Source organism: Magallana gigas, chromosome 2 (assembly GCF_963853765.1).
Source record: "Magallana gigas chromosome 2, xbMagGiga1.1, whole genome shotgun sequence".
In the NCBI taxonomy this organism is placed as follows: domain Eukaryota; kingdom Metazoa; phylum Mollusca; class Bivalvia; order Ostreida; family Ostreidae; genus Magallana; species Magallana gigas.
The window spans coordinates 19,539,542-19,562,888 of NC_088854.1; the positions used below are offsets into that span (position 1 = coordinate 19,539,542).

The 23,347-nt window shown below is 33.7% G+C and overlaps 2 protein-coding genes across 3 annotated transcripts in view; one reads left to right on the top strand and one right to left on the bottom strand.

The window, feature by feature from the left end:
- Positions 1-709: 709 nt before the first annotated feature.
- LOC105344255 (TRMT1-like protein) lies at positions 710-6,077 on the bottom strand. The gene is made up of 8 exons (XM_011451974.4): positions 5,919-6,077; positions 4,251-4,333; positions 3,832-4,072; positions 3,243-3,455; positions 2,506-2,696; positions 2,020-2,098; positions 1,472-1,759; positions 710-942 (listed from the first exon to the last, which is right to left on the bottom strand). Exons 1-8 carry the CDS (start codon positions 6,035-6,037, stop codon positions 795-797), a joined length of 1,362 nt encoding a protein of 453 aa, XP_011450276.3. The 5' UTR covers positions 6,038-6,077; the 3' UTR covers positions 710-794.
- A 3,995-nt stretch (positions 6,078-10,072) lies between these two features.
- The window catches only part of LOC105344269 (sodium/glucose cotransporter 4), a 36,213-nt gene continuing 22,938 nt past the window's right edge, over positions 10,073-23,347 (top strand). The window contains exons 1-2 of one of the 2 annotated variants that reach the window (XM_034446775.2): positions 10,073-10,253; positions 13,163-13,231. In XM_034446775.2, the coding sequence (XP_034302666.2) occupies positions 10,164-10,253; positions 13,163-13,231 (159 nt within the window). In that variant the 5' untranslated portion in view covers positions 10,073-10,163. The remainder of the gene's footprint in view (positions 10,254-13,162; positions 13,232-23,347) is intronic. The other variant, XM_034446776.2, reaches the window with a different exon arrangement.

Genomic DNA, 23,347 nt, shown 5'->3' on the forward strand with positions numbered 1-23,347 from the left:
ACTGTACACCCCTTACCCTTATAGGCAGTTTTGTGGAAAAGTCAGAGCAAGATTGGGTCATAGGCCAAAGAGAGATGGCTTAATTTTATGGTCCAAAACTATATATCAAAGATATCTGGTATGGCATGAGCCATTGACCTAAAAACTTGGTTCAAGGTCATTTCACACCCTTTACCCACAGGCACAATGAGAGGAATGAGCAAGAAAGGACGTAAAGAAAGTGTGGTCTTGACAAGGATTTTTCTTGGAGTTCTGATATATGACCCATTCAGTCACTGCTCACCCTTTATCCAAAGGTTCTCTGCGGGTGAAGTATGAAACAGATTGGGTGAAAGAGAAAAAATATATATGATCCTGACAAGGATTTTAAACATAGGTCTGCTATGACATTAACCTTTGACCCAGAAGTTGGTTCAATATCACTGCACACCTTTTACACTTACTGGGTGAAGTATGAGCAAGATTGGGTTAATTGGACACAAAATCCAGATTTGTGATGTAGGACAGATGGACAATTATGCAATGCTCACAGAGCAGTGCCTTAATAATTATGGGAGATCCTTTAATTATATCATATGATTAGTTGTATTGAAAGTAAATAAAATATGTAATTACTAAAAAGTGACTATTAAGTGACAGTATTTAAAGTAAATACTGGTATGTTGTGTACATGCAGATATAAAGTTCAAATCAGAACAAAGAAATGGTGTTGAAGATTGCATACTTTAATCTAAGGTAAATCAGCAGTAAAAATAATAAATATTTAAAAATAAAATAAAATTAAAGTTACGATTTTATTCTTTCCTGCTTTTTTTGCAAAATTTTAATAATACATCATGAAACTGAGTCCTATTTGCATTGGTCCTCACACTGTTTGAGTCGAAATGAGTCCGGCTTGCTCGATAACCTTCAGATCTCAGAAAACTTAAAACTTTTCGCATTCTACAAAGAAATGAATAAATTTTACAATACTTGTTACAAACTATTGTACTCATATATTGTAATAAGAACGATTGAAATGCTTATGAAATGTAAACAGTCAACAATCTCGTTTAAGGTGAATTAAAAATGGCTCTCTAAAGTACAAGAGACCAAAAGGCGTTAATGGTCACCTGAGCATACTACAACTGCATAAAATATCTAGAGAGAGAAAAATGATACAAAAAATGGGTTAATAAACAAATGATTCATTAGATTATGAAAGATCAAGAAAAATGGGTCTGATATTATCATTTTGAAAGTGAAAATTCTGACAAATTGGTTCAATTGCAACAGGTGATGAAATACATGTACTCGAGAGTCATATCAACAATTTGCTTTCCATAATTATATCATGAAGTAACATACTTTAGCAAGCAAACAATGACATCATGTGGTACCTGGGTAAACTGAGGTAATTCATGATTTATCCAAAAATTTAAATATAAATGTGCCCAGAAATAATAAGTTTCTTATATGCAAGTATACTTACTTTGGGATGATAACATCTTTGAATTTCATTTTGTGAAGGTTGATATAAAATGGAGGGTGGGTGGTGGTTGGGTGTTGAGAATGTTCAATTTTTGGTCTTTTTGCCTCTGGTTCCCCTAGGTCTCTCTGGTGGTGGTCTCCATTTGTCTCTGAAACATCCAAGTGGGAACAAACGGCCTCCTCCTGAATACTCTGCAGAACTTTCTTAAACTGACTACTGTGTTCTGGTAAATCTTCATGTGGCTTCAATAAGTTTGATATGAAGGTGGTGTTGAATATACTCCCTGACCTAACAAAATATTTTCAGGTAAAGTTTGGGTTTTTTTTTTTTACATTATAAATTCAATTCATTGAGGAATGATCTGTGTATACTAAAAGATATATTTTTTTCCCTACCTTTCATTCATTTTTAAACAGTTCTTTTTTTAATTTTTGATATGAAAACAGAAAATATTTCTGTCAGTTCTATTCCAATTACGCAGCACAATTTTACAACTTGCAATTTGTAAAATAACATTATCAGACACTGAATCATTCGTAAATACTTACCACATTGGTCCTAGTACAATAGCTGTCCTCCCTGGGGTTTTTTCATGACAGGTACAAGCCAGCAATGCATAGGGATTTTCTATAATAAACAGAGGACGAGAAAATTGAGCATGATGAATCCATGAATCCACAAAAGAGGTACATGTATTTGTATATTAACTGGATCATAATGTCACATACAAGTTTATTTGACATAGACATGTAATAATGTCAGTCGAAATTTTATAAAATTCTTGGTTGACTGTAACCTCACTGAATAAGATTTGGAAAGTTGAATCAATTACAGCATTACACTCTGTTCATGCAATAAGAATTCCAGAAATAATATTCAAAATGTGGAAAGAAGATGCCCATTGTAAAAAATTGTCAAATTTGAGCCAAGTTTAGTTTACAAAATCAAGAGGTACCTTTTGTACCAAAGAACTTTTTACCTTCTGAATTTATTCTCATGACTTCTATATACCTTTGCACAAAGTATATTCTTACCTATTGGTGTCAGACCACCTGGTAAAAAACACTGCTCTTCACAGATCTGACAGTACAGCTGAGGTTTGACTTGATCGAGACAGTGGTCAGCGTGCTGTGGTCCCCGATGTACTCTCATTACTATAAGGAAATTGTCCTCCACACAGGGTGTCATCAGAACCTCCAGTCCTTTGTTACATCTAGAAGCTGATCTGGTAAGAAAACCCATACAGACATTAATACTGGTATAAGTACTGTAGATTCCTAATTAAACACGTACAATTAATTTCCATGTAAAATCACGAGCAGCAACCCTCGTGGATTTTAAAGTCTCGCTTTAATTTTTCAGAATGTTTTGAAGTATAGGAAATTATAGGGAAAAAAAATTGGTGATCACGATTTTATAATCTCGTGATTTGATACAAAACAGCCGAATCGCGGAATTAAGTACTCGCGTAAAATAAGGAATTTACAGTATGCTATGTGATGATACATGTAAATAACTGTTCACGCTATTTCTTAAGAAACGTTTTTTTTTTTAAGAGGACTTCAGTTTTCCCCTTTTGATGCAAAGACAAAAATACTGTTTGTATTATTTGCATGTACATGTTTTACATATTGTCTATGTCCGATCATTTTTTTTTTAAAAATCATCTCAGAAGGCTCATTTAAAGTTAATTTCCAATATTCCTCTCATTTAAACTGCTGATCTACATGTATTTAAAGAGATCAAAGGACTAAAAGGGGGGGAGACAAACCTCACGGCACACCCAATTATAACCCGTACGGCCATCTCCCTCATGTACTCTGTCTTGGTCACTTGTGCATGGCAGTAACGCCTGATCACATTAGCTGTCCGTGTGAACTGCACTGATATGTCCGAGGAAGTCAAGCACAACAAACCATTATTGCGGAGATTACAAAATACCGAATCAAAGTAGTTTGCTAAATGACCTTCGGGTTGAAGAAATCTACAAAAATTAAAATATCCAAATACAGTCTAGTTTAAATCAAACCTCTTAATGACTTATGTTTTAAAAGACGACTAAAATAGAAAGTGGAGTAGATGGGGTTGTCAGTCTGAGAGATAGATGTGTCGCTCTCCAGAAGGAGATGTATGTTATTTTGCTTCTATCATTTATCATTCTTATACAAAAAAAGACATCCCCAATGAATAAGAAAACAGTCTTTGTTCATTTTACATAAATGCAAATACATGAAATTACATTCCAATTTAACTTACTACATGTAGGCTATAAAGATAGACAATCCAGGAATCCCTACTTATATAAATGATTCCAAAGTTTCTTGCTAAAAATAATTAATTTAGGAAATATAAAATCATACACAAAATCAAAGGCCTCCAAGTGTAAGAGTACATTTGTAGGGCACTGACATGCATGAATCTCTTTGTCTTTCTGCTCAAGCTGAACATCTCCTGGCTGCCTTTCAAATGAAAGATGGAATTCGGAACAAATGACATCTGAGTCCTCACAGTTCTGTTGGATGTTACTTATTGCTTTGTTCTGTGCAATGAGAACATTGAGTTTAGATTGATAGTGTCTTTTCCACTGCAATCCTGCAACACCTATTTAAGATTTAAAAAAACCCAACAACATATTAAGAATGCTACAATCAACACTGTCAACATTTTCAAATTTACCAAGATTATTCAATACTTTGTACTAGCTTTTTCTTCAAATAATATAATTTCTATGAAAGAGTATAAAACAAAAAAACAAAACTATCTTTGAAAATTCAATTACCTCCTTTGTTCTGTAAATCCACACAAAAAAGATGCTCAGAAGATAATTTTGATTCTTCTTGAAGAATGTGAAGAAGGATTTCTCTGAAACAAAGAAAATTGATTAACATGCACTAAAATTTGCATGCTTTTGTGCACACTTATCAATATTCCATATATATAGTTATATACCATTTTTGAATAAGTTTTATCGTTATGTCACAAATGAAATAATTTTATTACTATGCCCTGCACATTGCTGAATCACACCGGAAACAGTTATATTGCCCTCCCGGAAACAGTTATATTTCACAGGAAATAGTTATATTGCCCTCCCGAAACTGTAATATCACCATCGCGTGCAAGAATTCTGCATATTAATTACGTCAGGTTCGAAATTCAACGAACCAGTTGCTAAGCAAAGGTAAACAGATCCGCAAATTTTAAACATGTCAGGCCAACGTCTGCGGTTTGTTCATCTAAGTTCAGATGAACTCGATAGTTTAATTGATGAAAAAAATTCGGCAAATACGACAAAGTGATAAACTCGAGCGTTAGTGTTTTAAAATGTTTTCCTCTGCCTTGTGAATTAAATAATATGTTGATAACCTGAGTTTGATTTGTTTAAAAATGTTATATAACATATATTACATGTCTTCTCGGGCGACAATGCCAGAATATTTGTCCCTCGGTGACAGGAAAGCCCTGGAGTGTTATGTTGCCTTCTGCCTTCGGCATCGGGCGACATAACACTCCAGGGCTTTTCTGTCACCTCGGGGCAAATATTCTGGTATGTCGCCCTCGAAGCCATGTAATATATGTATAATATACCCTCCTAAAGCTGTAGATTTCTTCCTAGTTTGGTATTGATGCAGCAATATAAAATGAACAATGTTTGTTCATTTTGGTCAAAACTGACGTCATCCTAAGATGTTGACTCTAACGTGGAGAATATTTTTGAAGTAGCAGCGAAATAATAAATACTTCTGAACATTGTTCTAAGGATTCATTTCACTAAAAATAATGTTTATGCAATTTTTTTTTAGAATAAAAATATTATATATGATAAACTCATGTGTTTTTGAACTTTCTACTATATATCAATTGTGTCTTGTAACATTAATATATAAACTATTTTCATTAAGAAATGTGCAATACCCTGTGCAGAAGGTGCAAAATTTTAAAGTGGTGAATGGCTTTAACTGATCCATGTAACCATTTGCCTTTTTCAATCATGGTAATAATTAAAGTAAAGTAATAAATGCAACATGTGCAATATTAAAGAGTTCAACAAAATATGAGCTTGGTTGGTATATGTTCAAATCTTCTAATTAAAAAAGCCACTTCGCAAGATTTGATGCATTAACAATCAAATTTATAACCCAGTGAACCTTTTAACATTGCATCATGTGCATTGTTGATTATATCTTCATTGTTGATTACATATCTTTATATATGCTCAATTGTGCTCAGTAAAACTGCCAACATAAATGGAATCGATATTCTTTTCTTTTTGACAATACTTACATTGAAAGAGTATTGATAAATAAGTTAATTAACACCGTAAAACATTTCCTAAGTGTACAGATTTTTAAAAAGTTTTAAACATTTAAAACTTTATAGTTTCGAATTTACTCTGTCAGACACATAAACCTTAATACTCCAGTCAAAATAAAGAAAAACGCCTTACTGTATGACTTTAAATTTGCTAGAATGCACTTTTGTTGACTGGTTTTGAATTGTGTTTTGCTTTTCTTCATATGCAATGTCTTTTCCATCAAACTGCGCACCGTTTGACGAATTTTCCATTTCGGTCTCCGATTCAAAAGAGTTCTACAAAGTAGAAAACGGTAGACAGACGTCTCAGTCCAACGACACTTCGGTCCGTCGCTCCTAGTTTATAACACCCCAAATTCACAAAAATGAGCTAATCATAGTTTCGTTCATAAATTATGTTTATCGACTATTAACTATAGTTTACGAACCGTAAACTATATAGTAAATTCGTTAACTAAAGTTTTCTGTAAAACTTTAAAAATACTGATATATATTTTCCGATTGTATATATAAATCATAATTAATTTGCATTCGTTTAGTGTGGTTAAGAGTTGTTAATCATAGTTTCACACTCCTGAAATATTTATCACATAAACTATTTTTTGCAATCGTAAATGGTTGTTTTCATGTTTTCAGTGTTGATTGTAGTTTTACACTCCTGAAACATTGATGATCGCGTTAACTGGCTAAAACATCATTTTTGCAGTACTTCTGCATGGATTTTGGTCTATCGATCCACCAGGGCAGGGATGCACGCCCCTAAAAACTAAGATATTTTGATAGGTTTGGTCAAAGGAATAGATTAAAATAGGATTTTTTTTAGAGGCATCCCTGCCCAGAGGTAGAAATTCGCAAAAAAAAAAAAAGAAATGCTGAAAAATTAGAAACTTATTTGTATTATAGTCAAGTGGTTTATATGGAATTCCATATACGACAGCCAACTGTCAGCTGCCAACTGCTTAATTCCATAGGTTCACATAGTAAGGTTTGAATAGCTTAGTTGGTTCCATCGCTGTCACTTATCGCATAAATAACTTTTGTACCTGGTTGGATTCCTTCTAGCTGTTGGTATAATTTTCTCTTTTTAGCTCACCTGAGCTGAAAGCTGAAGTGTGCTTTTCTGATCACTTTTTGTCCGGCGTCCGTCTGTCCGTCCGTCCGTCTGTCTGTCTGTCTGTCTCTAAACTTTTTACATTTTTGACTTCTTCTCAAGAACCACTGGGCCAATTTCAACCAAACTGGGCACAATGCATAATTGGTTGAAGAGGATTCAAGTTTGTTAAAATGAAGGGCCATGCTCTTTTTGAAGAGGAGATAATTATGATTTATTGAAAATTTGTCGATATTTTTAAAAAATCTCAAATACCAATTGGCCAAAAAAGCTGAAACTTATGTGGAAGCATCCTCAGATAGCGTAGATTCAAGTTTGCTCAAATCATGCACCCGGGGGTAAGGTGGGGCCAAAATGGGGGTTGAAATTTACATAGAATAAATAGAATAATTCTTTAAAAATCTTCTCCTCAGAACCCAATCAGCCAGGAAAGCTGAAATTTACGTGGAAGCATCCGATACTGTAGATTTAAAGTTGTAAAAATCATGATCCCCAGGGGTAGGGTGGGGCCACAATGGACTGCGAACTTTTACATAGGAATATATAGTGTAAATCTTTTAATATCTTCTTCTTAACAACCATTTGTCCAGAAAAGCTGAAACTTGTGTGGAACCATCCTCAGATAGTATAGTTTAAAAATTGTTTAAAACATGGTCTCAGCGGGTAAGGTGGGGCCACAATGGGGTGGGGTCAAAGTTTCACATTTGAATATAGAGTAATTCTTTAAAAATCTTCTTCTCAGAAACCAATCAGCCAGGAAAGCTGAAACTTGTGTGGAAGCATCCTTATGAAGTAAAATAAACGACTATGAAACTTATTTTTGCAATATCTTTACATTATGAGAACTAGAACCTAAGAGTTTACCGTGTATGGCCTAAAATCAAGAATTTGATTTTAAAAGATGCTTTTTTGTAAAGACAGAAACTAATACCGGCCTTATAGGTCAATTCTTTTGTTATATACAAATGATCCTTTGTAATCAAGCACGGATAACTTCTTTCTCGGTACGGTACCTATATAGAAATAGGGTAATATTTTTTATTATTATACTTTCATGTTAAATACTGAAATCTGATTGGTTTAGACGCAGTTGATAATCCGTTCTATTACCCTCAGCGTTAGCAACACACTTAGCAACGGGTAACACAACGAATTGTTACATGCGCGTAAACTATGCGCGTACGGTTCGCCGTAGAATTCACGTCATTTCTATATAAAGCCAAAGACTCCGTTTTGGGAGTTAACTCCGTTTTGGGAGTCCCGTCTAGACTGATAAATGCAATATAAAAATTCTCTAAAATTAAGACATTCAGTATAATAAAATAAATAGTGCCTGTTTTGGAGGATAACAGTTGAAATTAACAATTTATATAGTGTCAACGATGCATTTACACCCCCCTCCCAAATGGAATAGAATTTTAAAGATTGTTGTGGCGGGGTGTTTTGTGTTTTAAGATTTAGGGTGAGTCTGGTCCACCAAATCAAATCGTTGCCTGATAATAAGCCTTTCTCTTTGTGTGTTTGCGTGCATGTCATTGTGTCTGTGGGGGTGTGTGTGTGTGTGTGGGGGGGGGGGGGGGGGGGGGGGGGGTAATTACGTAAATAAAAAATCAGAGGGGCTACATTAATTATCGCAGCTTCGGTAGAGGTAAACCTTTGGATAAAGATGATATGTATTTCAAAAGCCATTTCTCTAAACTGTACAGTACCAGTAGTTAGGACATCTATATTTATCTGAAATTTTTATCTGAAATTTTTAATAAAAGAAACATATATAAAAACACAATCGCTGAAATTAATACCTTTGAACCGCTCTGATTAAATATGCCTTATAATTAAACAACTGTAGTAACACGATCAGCCTGAGGAACATATAGTCATTGGAACTCTTTGCCGAATCAATGCATGTTCTGGAATATTCTCCAGATTTCTGGTACCGGTAAATTATGTATGTACTATTTGTTTTGTCGTGTAGTTCAGGAAACAGGGATAACGTCCTTTTGTGTCGAACTTTTTATTCGGGAAAAAGGAAGGGGCCCGAGCTGAATCCGTTTTGACCGCCATAATTATTTTACATATGTTTTGCCCACAAATTAATTTGAGAAATTATTTAAACACTTGTATGTTGAATATTTTTTTTTACCTCTTAATGTATCTATATTTCACATTTAACATTTTTGTTGTTGTTTAATAAAACAAATTGTATGAGGGGTATTAAAAATTTTCTTCATGTATACTAATTTCTTGATTGTATGTATTGATTTCACATTCTTTACGCACTCAGGATATGCAGCATACATCATTTGTCCATGTAAAATGCCATTCAGTGAAATCTATGAGATGTCAGAGTAGAGTGTACAGCGAAAACCTGAGATTTTTGGTTACAGACTGTGAATCTCTCACATCATTGTCACCCTATGTGGTATAAAATGTTTCTGAAATCGCACATTATTTATGAATTAAATGTTGTTTGTTTGTATCGGGAAAATAACTCAATCAACTGTTGGTTACTGACGACGCGCACGGCAGAATGAGATGTACGTATTATTTTCGGTGTCCGCTTTGTCTGAACCAGACTGTGAAATATCCGTAATTTAATCCTGGAACGTATGCTATGTAGCCGCGGACATGTTGTGGTCGATCATAAAATTGTGCATCCTCTACACCATTTCCTAGATTATTTTAAACAGTTTCATATTTCGTTATTTCATAAAATTCAGTTTTCTTCCGAATTATGAGCTTTGGGTGGACTTTGCATACATAGAACATAGGCGTCGGAACCGGGGGGGGGGGGGCTAGGGGGGGGGCTTGCCCCCCCCCCCCCCTCCCCCCACTTATTTTTGCAAAGTTATACATAACCATTAGGAACATAGCATGATAGAGGGTTCAGCCCCCCCCCCCCCCACTTTTTCTCGCAGGAAAGATTATTGTTCCGAAATTTACCTTGAAAGATTGAGAAGTTGGATTCAGAAGCATATTAGCCCCCCCCCCCCCAACGGATTAGGAATTTCATGATTTTGGGGGGAAAAAATTGGGTAAGTAGGTGGTTTTTTTTTGGAAGTATAATATTTCTGCGGATTAGTCTTACTCTAGCCCCCCCCCCCCCTTTCAATTTGCTTCCGACGCCAGTGTAGAAATTTGATATGGCATGACACGATATCAGATTTAAAATAGTCAAGAGTTGTCTGTTGTGTGACAGGTGGCGCTGCTAATATTAGGTCGTAAGCTGTCTGCAACTTGTGAAGTGGGCCTCAGGAGGAGAGAGAGATGGAAACTGTGGAAGGAACACGACTTCATTACGGAGATTTTATTGTTATTGTTGCATACTTCGCATTTGTCTTGTTTATAGGATTATGGGTATGTATAAAGATATTTTTTTTTCTTTTTAAAAATTTTCTATGTACATAGGCCTAACATTATTTTCGCGTCTGAAATAATTCGGCTTGCGCTGTGCTTGTCGATCATCAAATGACAAATGGGGATAGAATAAAGCAAATTACCTTGTTCAAATTTAAGCAAGTTCTTGCCAACGTTAGACATTGGCTTTTTATAGAACAGTTTGGGGGTAATGATTAAAAAAAATAAGATATATCATTTTTGAATGATCCTGTGTTACCTGCAGAAAAAAAAGTCGTTTAGGCTAATTCATGGACAGGTGTAGTGATAAGGGTTATTGTCACTTGACTAAAATAATGCCGTAAATAAATGAAAGAAAAGTACATTGTTGCATAATAACAAGATTTTCTATTATTGATATCAATCACTATGTACATGAGTATATACATGTATGGCAAAGTTGCTGTGCATGCATGTACAATACATGCATGTTGCATGCAGACCTTCATTATAATAAGGATGGCTTTCAGACACAAAGCAACAGGGTAGTTGGGGGATGGGTTGTTAAAAGCCTACATTTTCCCCCTATATTAAATATATAATCACATATATAAAAATTTAAATTCTGGACTGAACAACCCCCATATATTTACCCAGACAATACAAATGCAGCCCAGCTATAAACAAGATAAAGAAGATACAATGCTTTTCTGCCTCCCAGCATTCATGTTAGACATTTTTTATGAAAATTCTTTACACTCCTACTCATTGTGGAAGTTTTTACTACAATAATTGAAGTTTATGCCCCTCACAAAATGGAATGTGCACGGTGTCTTTGCTGTATTGTGCATATTGTGCAAGCTTCCCTCAATTCTTGTGTAATAACTCTTCAAAGAGTATAGGATAAGTACTGAGAAAATTTACCATAATCAAATGTAAAATTTAAAATAACTTTTTTATAATGTTGATAAAAAATGTTTAGAGATTGTATGAAATTTGGGTAATTGAAAACCTTTCTCCAAACTGGGTGATTTAATCATTTTAAATTTCCTTTAAATTGATGATCACAACTTTTTGAATCTGTAATATATTGTAAACTAAAACAGAAGTTGATAATTAACAAATTTCTGAGATTTTTCCTTAAAACTCAATACTCGTGGGGCGACTCTGAGAGAGTTTGGTAGCACGCTGTTTTGGCAGAATCTCACCTGAGTCAGAATTAAATCATATGAATTGAAGCTGAGATTTGAACTGAGATTTTTACATGTTGGTAGCCCCGGGGGCCATGCATGATCCTAAAGTACATGTACTGATTATAGAAATGTCAATCATTGAATGCCTATTCAATCAACAAAATTTATTCTTTAAAGAGAACTTTAAATTTTTACAATTTTTATGACCCTTGACACAGCACCAAAATTTGGTTGGAGACCTAGAGCCCTGATAGGCCATTTAATTGCATTGAGACACCATGATGTAACTGCTAAGAGATTATCAGATATGAAAAATGTTTATTTTTTTTACATTGAGGAGGCAGATGTTGAGCATCGAGTTACACCAAGAATAGAGCACATCTGACCACTTAAAAAATGTCTATTAGTGAGACAAGTGCACAGGTTTTTATGGATTAGGAAGACTGGGGTTTAAAATTTTCATGATTTGATATAAAGTTGCCCTTTCATGTTCCTTGGAGTAGATATTTTAAAAAAAGACAACCAATTTAAGTTCATTCAACCAAAGTGATAATAAAAATCTCAGCTGGAAATACGGAACATTTTTCACCCCACTAGGTAAACTTTGATTTTCACTCAGCTTTTACAAACAAAGTAAATTAGGCCAGAGAGCCAATAAATTCCTTGGTTACTGTATTAGAAGCAGTACTTGGTAACAAAGACGTTTTTGAAGTGTTTACTGTTGAGAAGACTTGTTTAATGAAATATATTTATCTTATCTTATCTTTGACTACTCTTGTAAGAAAATCCAGCAAGTTGAAGACACAAAAAAATGATGAAAATATGAATGAAAACAATTTTTACCTTTGCATGTATTAGATTTCATCAGCTCAACAGCTTGAAGTGAGGGGTAGGGGAGATGGTAGTGGGGGATGTAATTGTGCATGCAATGCCACTTTTCTCAGCATCCCAGGTTGATACAGTTCTTAAAGCAGTTATACTTCCAGGAAATTTTAGCGTTCAACTTGGAGTTTTATATATGATACATCCTAAATTTCATCATTCCAGGACAATTTTAGTTGCTGCTAATTTTTAACCAATATTTTACAGATGTTATAATGAAAGTATTTGAGCAGCAGAGCTTGGTTCAAGTTTTTGTTGAAGGTTAAAGTTGAAGATCTCATGTCAAGAATCATTTGGCCTAGTAAAGGCCTATGGTATTTTAACCAAACATGCATGGATATTGGATAATGTGTATGAGAAAAAAAATGATCATGTCGCTGTTAATTACTGTATGTTTCTTGACTTACAAGAAAATATGTATCATACATAAACCAATTTCTCTACCCCCTTTTTACATCACTTCAGTTTTCAGACGATTTGTCTATATATCACTGAGATCTTTGTAATTAAAAAAAAGCAAGCCTAGTCATTGACAGTGAAATTGTTTTATATCAAACATTTGTTTGAATATATTTTGCTTCTTCTGTCCAGTTATTTGTCTATGAATTTGAAAAATAGCAGATATTTATTTGTTAATTTTCTTTAAAAAGCTCAATTTTCAAACAGTTTTCATGTAATTGATAAAAAAATATTAAAGATCATAAATTTTGGTATTAACTAGTCAATAAGTAGCAAATGATTAACTGTATTCCACTGCTATTAAATTTTAATTGATATCTTGATTGACTATGAATTACTAATGACCTTTTTTTTTTTTTTTTTTTTTTTTACAATATATGAATTGCTGTGTTACAGACCTCTCGACAGAACAGAGGCAGTGCCGGGGGCTACTTCCTTGCAGGCAGGAGTATGCATTGGATACCGGTATGACTTTCATCACTGTGTGTACCTGATATGTTTATTTTGATGTCATAATATTGCATTTTGGTATTTTTTATTTATCGGATAACTGCGATTAAGCATTGTTTGCTCATGTACAAGATCAGGATAAAAGTTCATACCATGATAGAGTATATGTTTGAACTTTACCATCTACTTGTTGTCATATTTCTGTATCTGGGTTACACAGTTAAGGCCACTATTCATATTGGCAGCTGATAGATGATAGATTACGGTAAATGACATTGTCAAGGCATCTGGTATACAAAAAGCTTACTTGGCTTAAAAAAATGGTAAATGGTTCACGGCCTGTACAAGATTTTTTGACCTTGATAAGCTGTATATCAAGTAATTTTCACAATGATGTAATTTTTAGCTCACCTGAGCTGAAAGCTCAAGTGAGCTATTCTGATCACTTTTTGTCCGTCGTCCATCCGTCCGTCCGTCTGTCCGTCCGTCTGTCCGTCTGTCTGTCCGTCTGTAAACTTTTTACATTTTGAACTTCTTCTCTAAAACCGCTTATCCAATTTCAACCAAATTTGGCACAAAGCATCCTTATGGGAGGGCGAATATAAATTGCAGAAATAAAAGTCCGATCTGTATTCAAAGCGGAGAAAACCTTGAAACTGTAGAAAAAGGGGGGTGCATTTTAAAAAATCTTCTTCTCAAGAACTACTGATTCCAATTCAACGTAGTTTAGCATAAATTATCCTTATGGGAAGGAAAATATAAATTGCAAAAATTAAGGTCTAATTCTGTTTCAAATATGAGTTATCACGAAAATAATAATAAAGGAAAGGCGTGTTTCAATCAGTTAAATAGCTTCGGATTCGGCATCCGGTAAAATGGGTAGACAAGACTTGGCCTGGGCAAAACAAAAGATTGGCAGTTATTAATCTGCCAATCTCATTAAAATTTCAGGATATTTGATGGACCAGTATATTTATATTTGCTGTAAATATTGCTGCAAAATAATGCGTATTTGGAATTGACGATTGCCGATCTGCCCCGGCTTTTATTTTGCCACGGCCCGGGTTTGCGTACCCATTTTACCAAGACTCGTATTCCATACATCTAAAACGAGGTTCTTTGTTTAAAGCAGCCATGACATTATACGAAAAAGGGTCGATATGACTATGATGAATTTGCTTGTTGTGCAACAGTTCGCGAATGAAGGGAAATTTTTGAAACATGCAAAATATATTGGTGCCGATTTTGTGAAGTAAATTGAGGCTAAATATTTCAATGCGTTGACAGTTTTCACACATGACGTTGGTGTTAGGTTGTTCTGATTTTCGTTTCGTTTTCATTATTTATGCTTTGTAACCTGGGAACTATCGTCTGTATTTCGTGATTTTTACGTATCAAATCAAACAGAGACTTCGGTAAATCAAACAGTTAACTGTTTACCTGCGCAAATTAAGCAAAATCTGATGTATCAAAAAAGTACTGAAATACAATTCATTCTATCGGTAATTCGGCATTATATTTTGCGTAATGGTATATTAATGCAATAGGTTTTGTTGAGATGCTCGGCATTTTCTCGAGTTTATTCAGTTTAAATAGAGTTTGATATCGCTGTCGGAAATATGTAGGTATATACATGTACATGTATATATATGATTCATTTCGAAAAAATAAATTGTGTTCTTTATTTGTTATAGTGCATGTTTCTTGTGTTTTAATTGTTTACAATTTCTATTTACTAACCATATTTGAGTGTTAAGCTTCGAATTATAAGCAAGATACAGAGATTTGCTCACGATTCTATGTTTGTACACAGATCTTAAAAACTAAAGATTAAAAAACTAAAAAAAATTTCAATATTTATTAAGAAAATTTTCAAAGTCTCTTCTTCCAGAAACCAACTTTAACAACTTATTGTATTGTAAACTTAACCTTTTTTAGCTCACCTGAGCCAAAGTCTTCTCAAAAACTATTAGGCCAGGAAAGCTCAAATTTGAGTGGAAGCATCCTCAGATAGTGTAGATTCAAGTGTGTTCAAATCATGGTCCCCGGGGGTAGGGTGGGGCCACAATAGGGGGATCATGTTTTACATAAGAATATTTAGAGAAAATCTTTAAAAATCTTCTCAAAAACTATTAGGCCAGAAAAGCTCAAATTGAAATGGAAGCATCCTCAGGTAGTGTAGATTCAAGTTTGTTCAAATCATGATCCCCGGGGGTAGGGTGGGGCCACAATTGGGAGATCAAGTTTTACATAGGAATATATTGAGAAAATCTTTTAAAAATCTTCTTCTCAAAAATATTTGGCCAAGAAATCTCAAATTGGCATGTAACCATCCTTAGGAAGTGTAGATTCAAGTTTGTTCAAATCATGGTCCCTGGGGGTAGGGCGGGGTCACAATGGGGGATGAATTTTTATAGATAGAGAAAATCTTTAAAAGTCTTCTTCTCAAAATTATTAGGCCAGGAAAGCCCAAATTTGAGTGGAAGCATCCCCAGATCATATAGATTCAAGTTTGTTTAAATAATAGTCCAGGGGTAGGGTGAGGCCACAATGGGGGATGAATTTTTACTTAGGAATATATAGAGAAAATCTTTAAAAATCTTCTTTTTAAAGAATTTTGGCCAGAAAGGGTTTAAACTTGTGTAGAGGCATCCTCGGGTAGTGTAAATTCAAGTTTGCAAAATCACAGTCCCTAGTGGTAGGGCGGGACCGTGATGGCGGTTTGAATTTTTACATAGGAATATAAAGAGAAAATCTTTAAAACTATTCTGGGAAAGTGTTCGGTTCAAAACTCAGTACTTAGTGTGAAAGCAAAGGTTATGCAGATTTAAGTCTGATGAAACCATGATTCCCTAGAGAAAAATGGGGCCATGAAATGGGGGGGGGGGTATATAGGAATAGAGACAAATCTTCTTACAGGTACAACAACAAAAGGGGCTTGGTATTTACCAAAAAATAAGAGGTTGATAAAAATTGGCAGATTTTCAATTTTTTTAGCAAGATCTACTGTACTCAGTTGTCAAGATATTTTGATACTGTAATGCTAATTTGATCAGAATTAAGGCAATTGTTGCTCAGGTGAGCGATGTGGCCCCTGGGCCTCTTGTCACAATTGCTTTTGCATGGCAAATTATTCAATGCATAGAAATTATGTCAGGTATTGTTTGCTATTTTAAAAATTTAAATAACAAACAGCATGAACAATGACTGTTGCAAATATTAAAAAGACTTACTGGTAAAAATTTTCTTAAATGTCGCAAATTTTGTGACACTTTGACAAAAAACTAATATAGTACAGTATTTACTCATCTTTAAGTTTTGAGTTACTTTATAACAAATTTTCTGGGATTTACTGATGTCATGATTGTAATCTGGTACCAGATTTTATAAGACCAAATTGGAAGTACAGAGCTTTATTGGAAAAAAGGGTGTTTTTTTTTAGATACATATATTTTGTCCAGACAGTTTAAGACATTTTAAGATGGAGTTATCTTTCTTGTGTGATGATCAGACTGGTTCAAATACCAGTGACAGATAGCTATATAAGTTGGTAGAGCACTTGACTAGAGATTCAGGGGGGCCGGGTTTGAATCTTGGTCTGTTCTGTCATTATTTCTTCCATCCCATAACACTTGCATTTAATATACATGTAATTTGAAGATGACAAATCATGCAAAAGTATAAAATATCATGCTTCTCACTGTGGGGCATTAGCATGTCTTGTTTAAGGCTTGCATTATTTATTTGGATACATAGACACTAAGTACATTAATTTTGTTTCATTTAACTTTTATGTTTGAGCAGATCTTCTTTTCTTGCACATCTGCTTTTGAATGATTTATTGGTAGAAAAGGTGAATGTATTCAAAGTCATATCTTGTGGAATTACGTTTAGAAATTTATGAAAAAAAAACATCCTGAATTTTGAATTAGTTTAGTTTTAAAAATAAGCTCACCTGAGCTGAAAGCTAAAGTGAGCTTTTCTGATCACTTTATGTCCTGCATCTGTCTGTAAACTTAATACATTTTCGAATTTCAACCAAACTTGGCACAAAACATTACTGGGTGAAAGGGAAATAAAGGGTCACACCCTCTTTCAAGGGGAGATAAAGGATTATTGAAAATTTGTTTGAACTTTTCTAAAATCTTCTCTAAAACCAATTGGCAAGAAAAAGCAGAAACTTGTGTGAAAAAAAAATCTTTACATAATCTTTTTCTCATGAATAGATAATCCAGAAGAGCTGAAACTTGTGTAAAGCGTCCTCAGATTGTGTAGATTTAATTTTGTTAAAATCATGATCTTTAGGGTCAAGGTGGGGCCACTATGGGCTGGTGGTGGAGTTTTTAGACGGTGGCTATAAATAGCCACGGTCTATTGCTACGGTCCTGACCGGAAGAGTATTTCTCACGGGGACCCTAGCGGATAACGAACGATAACTCTGTTAGGTATGCATTGTTACACGCAATGTTTTATCTATGTGTCTTTTAGTAATTAACAATTTTTAATTGTCAATGAGTCCATGACTAATTAGTCATTGACTCATTGACAATTAAAAATTGTTAATTAGTAAAAGACATATGTGTCGATTTCAGTATGATTTTAAGCATTATAGCTGCTAATCATTTTGTACATATATTTAAATAATTTATGAAATTGTGTTTTATTTTAAATGAGCCGTTACCATGTCTGCTTACGCGGTATCGATAATTTATGCACCAACTGCCAGTTGTGACGTTAAACTCTGTGTGAGGACTGCATAAACTATATCACTGCGATAATTGTCTAAGAGATCTCACAATAATCGCTTGTTGTTTTTTTTTATGATGTAAACAATGGTTGAAACACACACAATTTAAAAAGGCTTGCCATTTCATATTTCAGCAAGTATGCTTCATCGATAAATTCATTTATTTTCAACGCATTAATTTTAGTTGAGGAAGAATATTTATTTTTTTTTTGTAGCTTATTCTAAAGAATTCACAACAGATACTGATAATGAATATAAGATAAATTACATTTTATTGAACTTCAACCGATCATTGGCACACTTTCTTCTACAAGTGTTCATGTGTTCTTTTAACAAACAAAAACTTGAAATTTACGATACAAATGTGTTTAATTTTGGACTATCCTGTGATTTACCTAATTTTGTAACCCACTCAGTCTGTATGAAAATTAATATTATTACAGGCACCTCAATATTCATCAGACAATATTTATTACTGATGTTGACGCTTTACTTGCTGCTGACTTTCTCTCAAACACGCTAATCGATCGACCTCGGATTGTAAAATTCACGTGCAAATCAAGTCGCCATTTTACATGTACATGTATAAACAAATAACATTTTACGATGTTTTAAAGATTTTCAGTTCAGATTTTTTGAAAGCAAATAAGGGATTAAAGACATGCTGTAAAACGTCTTATGGATTTCACGGCGTATCAGCTCGTGTATCTCTAATTTGCAGCAAACGCTAGCTTTTTTTGTGAAAAAAAAACCCAATCGGTTCAACTCATGCAATATTCCATATACATTTATGGTACATTGTGATAGGTAATGTAAGATATGACAATTTTAATTTGTTCACTTAAAAGTTTCTGACGAATTTTTCACACTAAACTGAAATAACGCAATTTGATGAGCGAAGTACAATCTGTGAGCTTAATCCATATGCACCCGTCTCTGCTATTAGAGAACCTTTTCTTTGGTTTTGGGGGATTTTTTCGCAAAAAGATAACATTATTTACACATGTACGTAAATATCACCCCTTTTGTTCTCAAATAATTTTTATCTCGTGAGTACAACTCTATTATGAGCTTTCTTCGACATTTGTTTCCATTTACAAATAGGCGGGCCTATATAAATGCGCCAGTTTCTTGAGACTCGCAATCAAAATAAGTGTCATCACTCAACGAAATGCTACAACGGCCGTAGCGTATACATCCATGCTATATTTGCGATAAATAATGAAACATGAAGGTAAAAAATGTGCTTCATAGATGACTAGTATTCTGCTGAGCTACAGAACTATAGCTTTCCGGAAATATTGCCGGGATTTTCGGACCGTAGATCTATTGTATAGACTATAGCACATGCAAAGAATAAAATGAAATTTACATACACAGCTGTACGGTCAGAAAAACATGCGTTTAACTTGGATTTTTTTTGTTTGGTGTTTTTTAAAACTAATTTTGAATAATTAATGTATATTTCTTGTAAGTTTACTAGAAAAGTTTAATGTTGCAAGTAAATTATGCGTGTTAAAGTGTACTGAGAAGCGATAAAATATACATGTGACTTTCCCAAATTCTATCAAATGATTTGAATAAATCTATAGCTAAATACAATACGACAAATGTACATGTACTTTAAAACGTTGATTAATGAAACTGCAGCGACTGAATATTGTATAATATTTTTTCTCAAATTTTTATTCACTTTCGTTGTGAGCAAATGGAAATAATCCATTACAGTCGAAGATAAAATTTTGATTGACTCTTCTGTTTCATGATGACGTGTATTCCAAAAGCAATACGAGTTTTATCAAACAGATTCTTGCAAACCATTCCGTTTTCTGTACACCTAAATGTATAACTGACTATGAGGACAAAAGCAAGTGTGATGGTCCACAAGCGTGATGATGCAACTTTTTCCCCGTGAAGAAATTGAAGGAAAATGCTGTCGAGAGGGACAATTAACATACTACATGTATGCCCAAATAGTTAGTAAAAACCTGATAAGTATTTTATCACACTGAAGCTTTATTTGTTCTCGTTACTTTGAGAAATCTACAATATCTTTAAAGCACAAAAGTCCAATCCACACTTTTCAAAAGTTGTTCCCCTTTGCAGGGTCAACCCCAAGGTCAGAAAAGAAAAAAACCAAAATTCCCATTCTTTATACAATCAAATAGTTTGGCGCACTGTGATGAAATCGCTTTGGATTTGATTTATTCATTCAATATGTGGTGGCAACCCACATATTTAATGAGTCATTCTGGGGCAATCAAAATACATTTGTGTAGTACATGTATTACCGAAAACGGAGTTTTAATATCAACTGGATATAGATACAAATATATAGATACAAACATATAGATACAAACTTCTATACTACAAAGGCTACTATGATAAATCTATGGATTTTCCCCAAAAGATGACGATAAAGAGACACAACATTTGTAAAGTGTGGATAGTGAACACAACTACGATTTCCACAGAATTATCCATGTAAGTAACTCATGACCAGTTGTGCTAGTACATGTATGAGACGCTGGCTGTGGATTTTCGACAACAATAATTTACATACATGTAATATGCCACCGTCTAACAGTACTTTCAGTACTTTGATTAGATAGGAATATGTAGTGAAAACACTTTAAAAAATATTTTTCCAAAACCATTTGCCTATACTATAGAAAAGCTGTAACTTTGTGGAAACAACCTCAGATAGTGGAGATTCAACTTTGTCAAAATCTTAATCCTGGGGCCACATTGGGAGTTAACGTTAACAAAGAAAAGAATTTGAATTATTCCCAAAAACTCAAATGTAATAACATATGGAATTATTTCATTGGACAATGGGCACCACAAAAGGTTCCAAGTTTGATGCAAGGTCATATCCCTTATATAAACAGTTGTTTTAAGATCTTATTGAGAACTGCAGTGCTTAGTATGTGATATGACTATAAAATCATCCTGTTACATTAGAATATCTGGAGGAAATTTTTCATTTTATTTTATTAAGGATCTATTCTACTGCATTGTCCTGATGTTTTGTAAATGACTCCATAAGGCTTTTGTTGCTCAGGGGAGCGATGTGGCCCATGGGCCTCTTGTTTATTTAGGTTACAGATAAGTGACTGGACATCACATACTTCTTTTCATTGTGCACCAGGGTTAAGGAGGTTGGATAAGGATTACTCTAAATGCTGTAAACTTCATCTTTCCTTAAACTATTTGATGGGAATTGTATGCATATTTAGAAAGATCATAAAGCTGTATCAAACTAAAAGACTGCCAAATTAGGCTTATAGGGGGCTCAATGGTTATGACCAATTTTAGAGTAGTTACAACTCATGAAATGATAGTAGATGGCTTGAATAAAAAAATATAAAACTGTGAGGCTGATCTAAAAGGAGATGTGTTGACAATCCAGCTACTTCAAATACCAGTAATTGACAGGTCTTTGTATGACACTCAGATTACCATTAAAGTCTTTGGGTTTATTGTCTCAAATATTCACTTGTTTCTTAACTATACAGTACAGGCAATGCAGATCCCGTATTTGACAGCGTTTCCCCTGTGGTTTGTTAATTCCTTGCACCATCGTGGGGATTGATTGTGGAAATGATTGGGACCATGATCATATTGTGGCAGTGTAAACTACCGTTATTCTCTGTTACCTGTACAAGCTTGCACGTAGGTGAAGAGTGGGTGTTTTTTAACTAATACATAATGAGTTATAATTTAATTCTGGTTGTAAAGCGCTTTCTGTTTGGCTGAAAAATTATTTTATATCGTATAAAGAATGTTGCCTACGTCATAGTAAGACTAACGTCAAAAACATATCACTACGCCTGACATTACATTTGAATTTTGTACAATTTTACGTCATTTTAAAGGTCAAATGACCGTTTTTATCTACAGTGAAGAGTAAAAAAATTTAATTATAAGCATTGAATCCAATATTTAGTTTTATATGATATAAAATGGTTTGAAACAGTTTACGCTTCTATATAAACCGCTTCGCGGTTTATAAAGCGTAAACTGTCCCAAACCATTTTATATTGTATAAAACAAATAAATATTGATTTCATTCCTTAAATATAATTACCAAATTTTAAATTCATAAAAGTTGATTACTAAATTATGTTGGCTCTATCATCAAAACATAATTTACTTAAAAACTTAACTAAGTGCTTAGATATGGGACCAATAAAGTATGCACTATATTGATCTGTAGACTTTAAAGCATAGATCTAAAAGAAATAAAGATCTTTATTTGAAAAAAAAAGACTGAATAGTGGCATTTAATTTCTCATTGATGGCAAGAATGCGCAAAATCAAATAAATAGCAAAGTGTATAAATTGTTAAATTAGTGTGTAAATCATTATCTTCACCAAAAAACAAAATTAATAGATTCATATAACTAAAATTATAGTAATATATATTAAATATGATTTCTTTCGTTTGAGGGACGAATTGGACAGAAATCAATTTCTACTTGGTGTAAAAATGAATTAATTGTCTGGAAATATAAGGTTTTCAATCGAATACATGTTTGTGTCACATAGTTCTTAAGAACCAGTTTATTAGCAAGGCTATATAAAGAATTGCTTAGGTGTTAAATACTAGTTTAGGATGAAACGTACAGGTGCAAAGTTTAAATTTTTAGAAATGCTTTATTAAAGAACCAAATAAATCATGTGATCCAACTTTCTGTTATAATTATGTATTTGTACATTTAATATGCCAAATATTAAATAGCTGCAGCCTGTCATTGCTAATTCCACACAGTGTGTTGTTATTTAATGGTATTTATATAGTACATGTATATTCAGCTTTCATTTGGAAAGTAATAGATGGATTTAAAGGAGAATAAGAATGCCCTTTCTTTGAAAGTTTTGAATGCTTTCATGATCAGCATGTGGGATCTGTTAGCACTGATGTATTTCTTTCTTCTTTCAAAAGTCTTTCATATGAAGTATTTGGAGCATTAAGGTGGGAAAGTTCTTGAGTACTTGTGTACAGACCCATCATTATAAGGTGTGAAAAATAAGGTTTTTTTTCTGGTACTTCAATGTGTAAAATAAATTAAAAGCCCTTGAAGAAGATTTATGATTATGTGTATATACACAAGCAAAGGATGTCGCTCATTATCAAAATTTATGTGTGCCGTGCACTGTGACTTACTCTTTTCTAAAATTGACTATAGTAACTTTGTACAATTAAAAGACTTGATCATATTCCAGATAATAATCACAGCAATTAATTATTTGAAAAATCACTTGAATCTTGAAGATTCTTCAATAAATTTGTGCACAGAAACAATAATTGTATTTATTTTCTTTTATGTAAAGGGAGATTATCGTTACCATATTAAAGTAAACTAGTATCAATATTGACT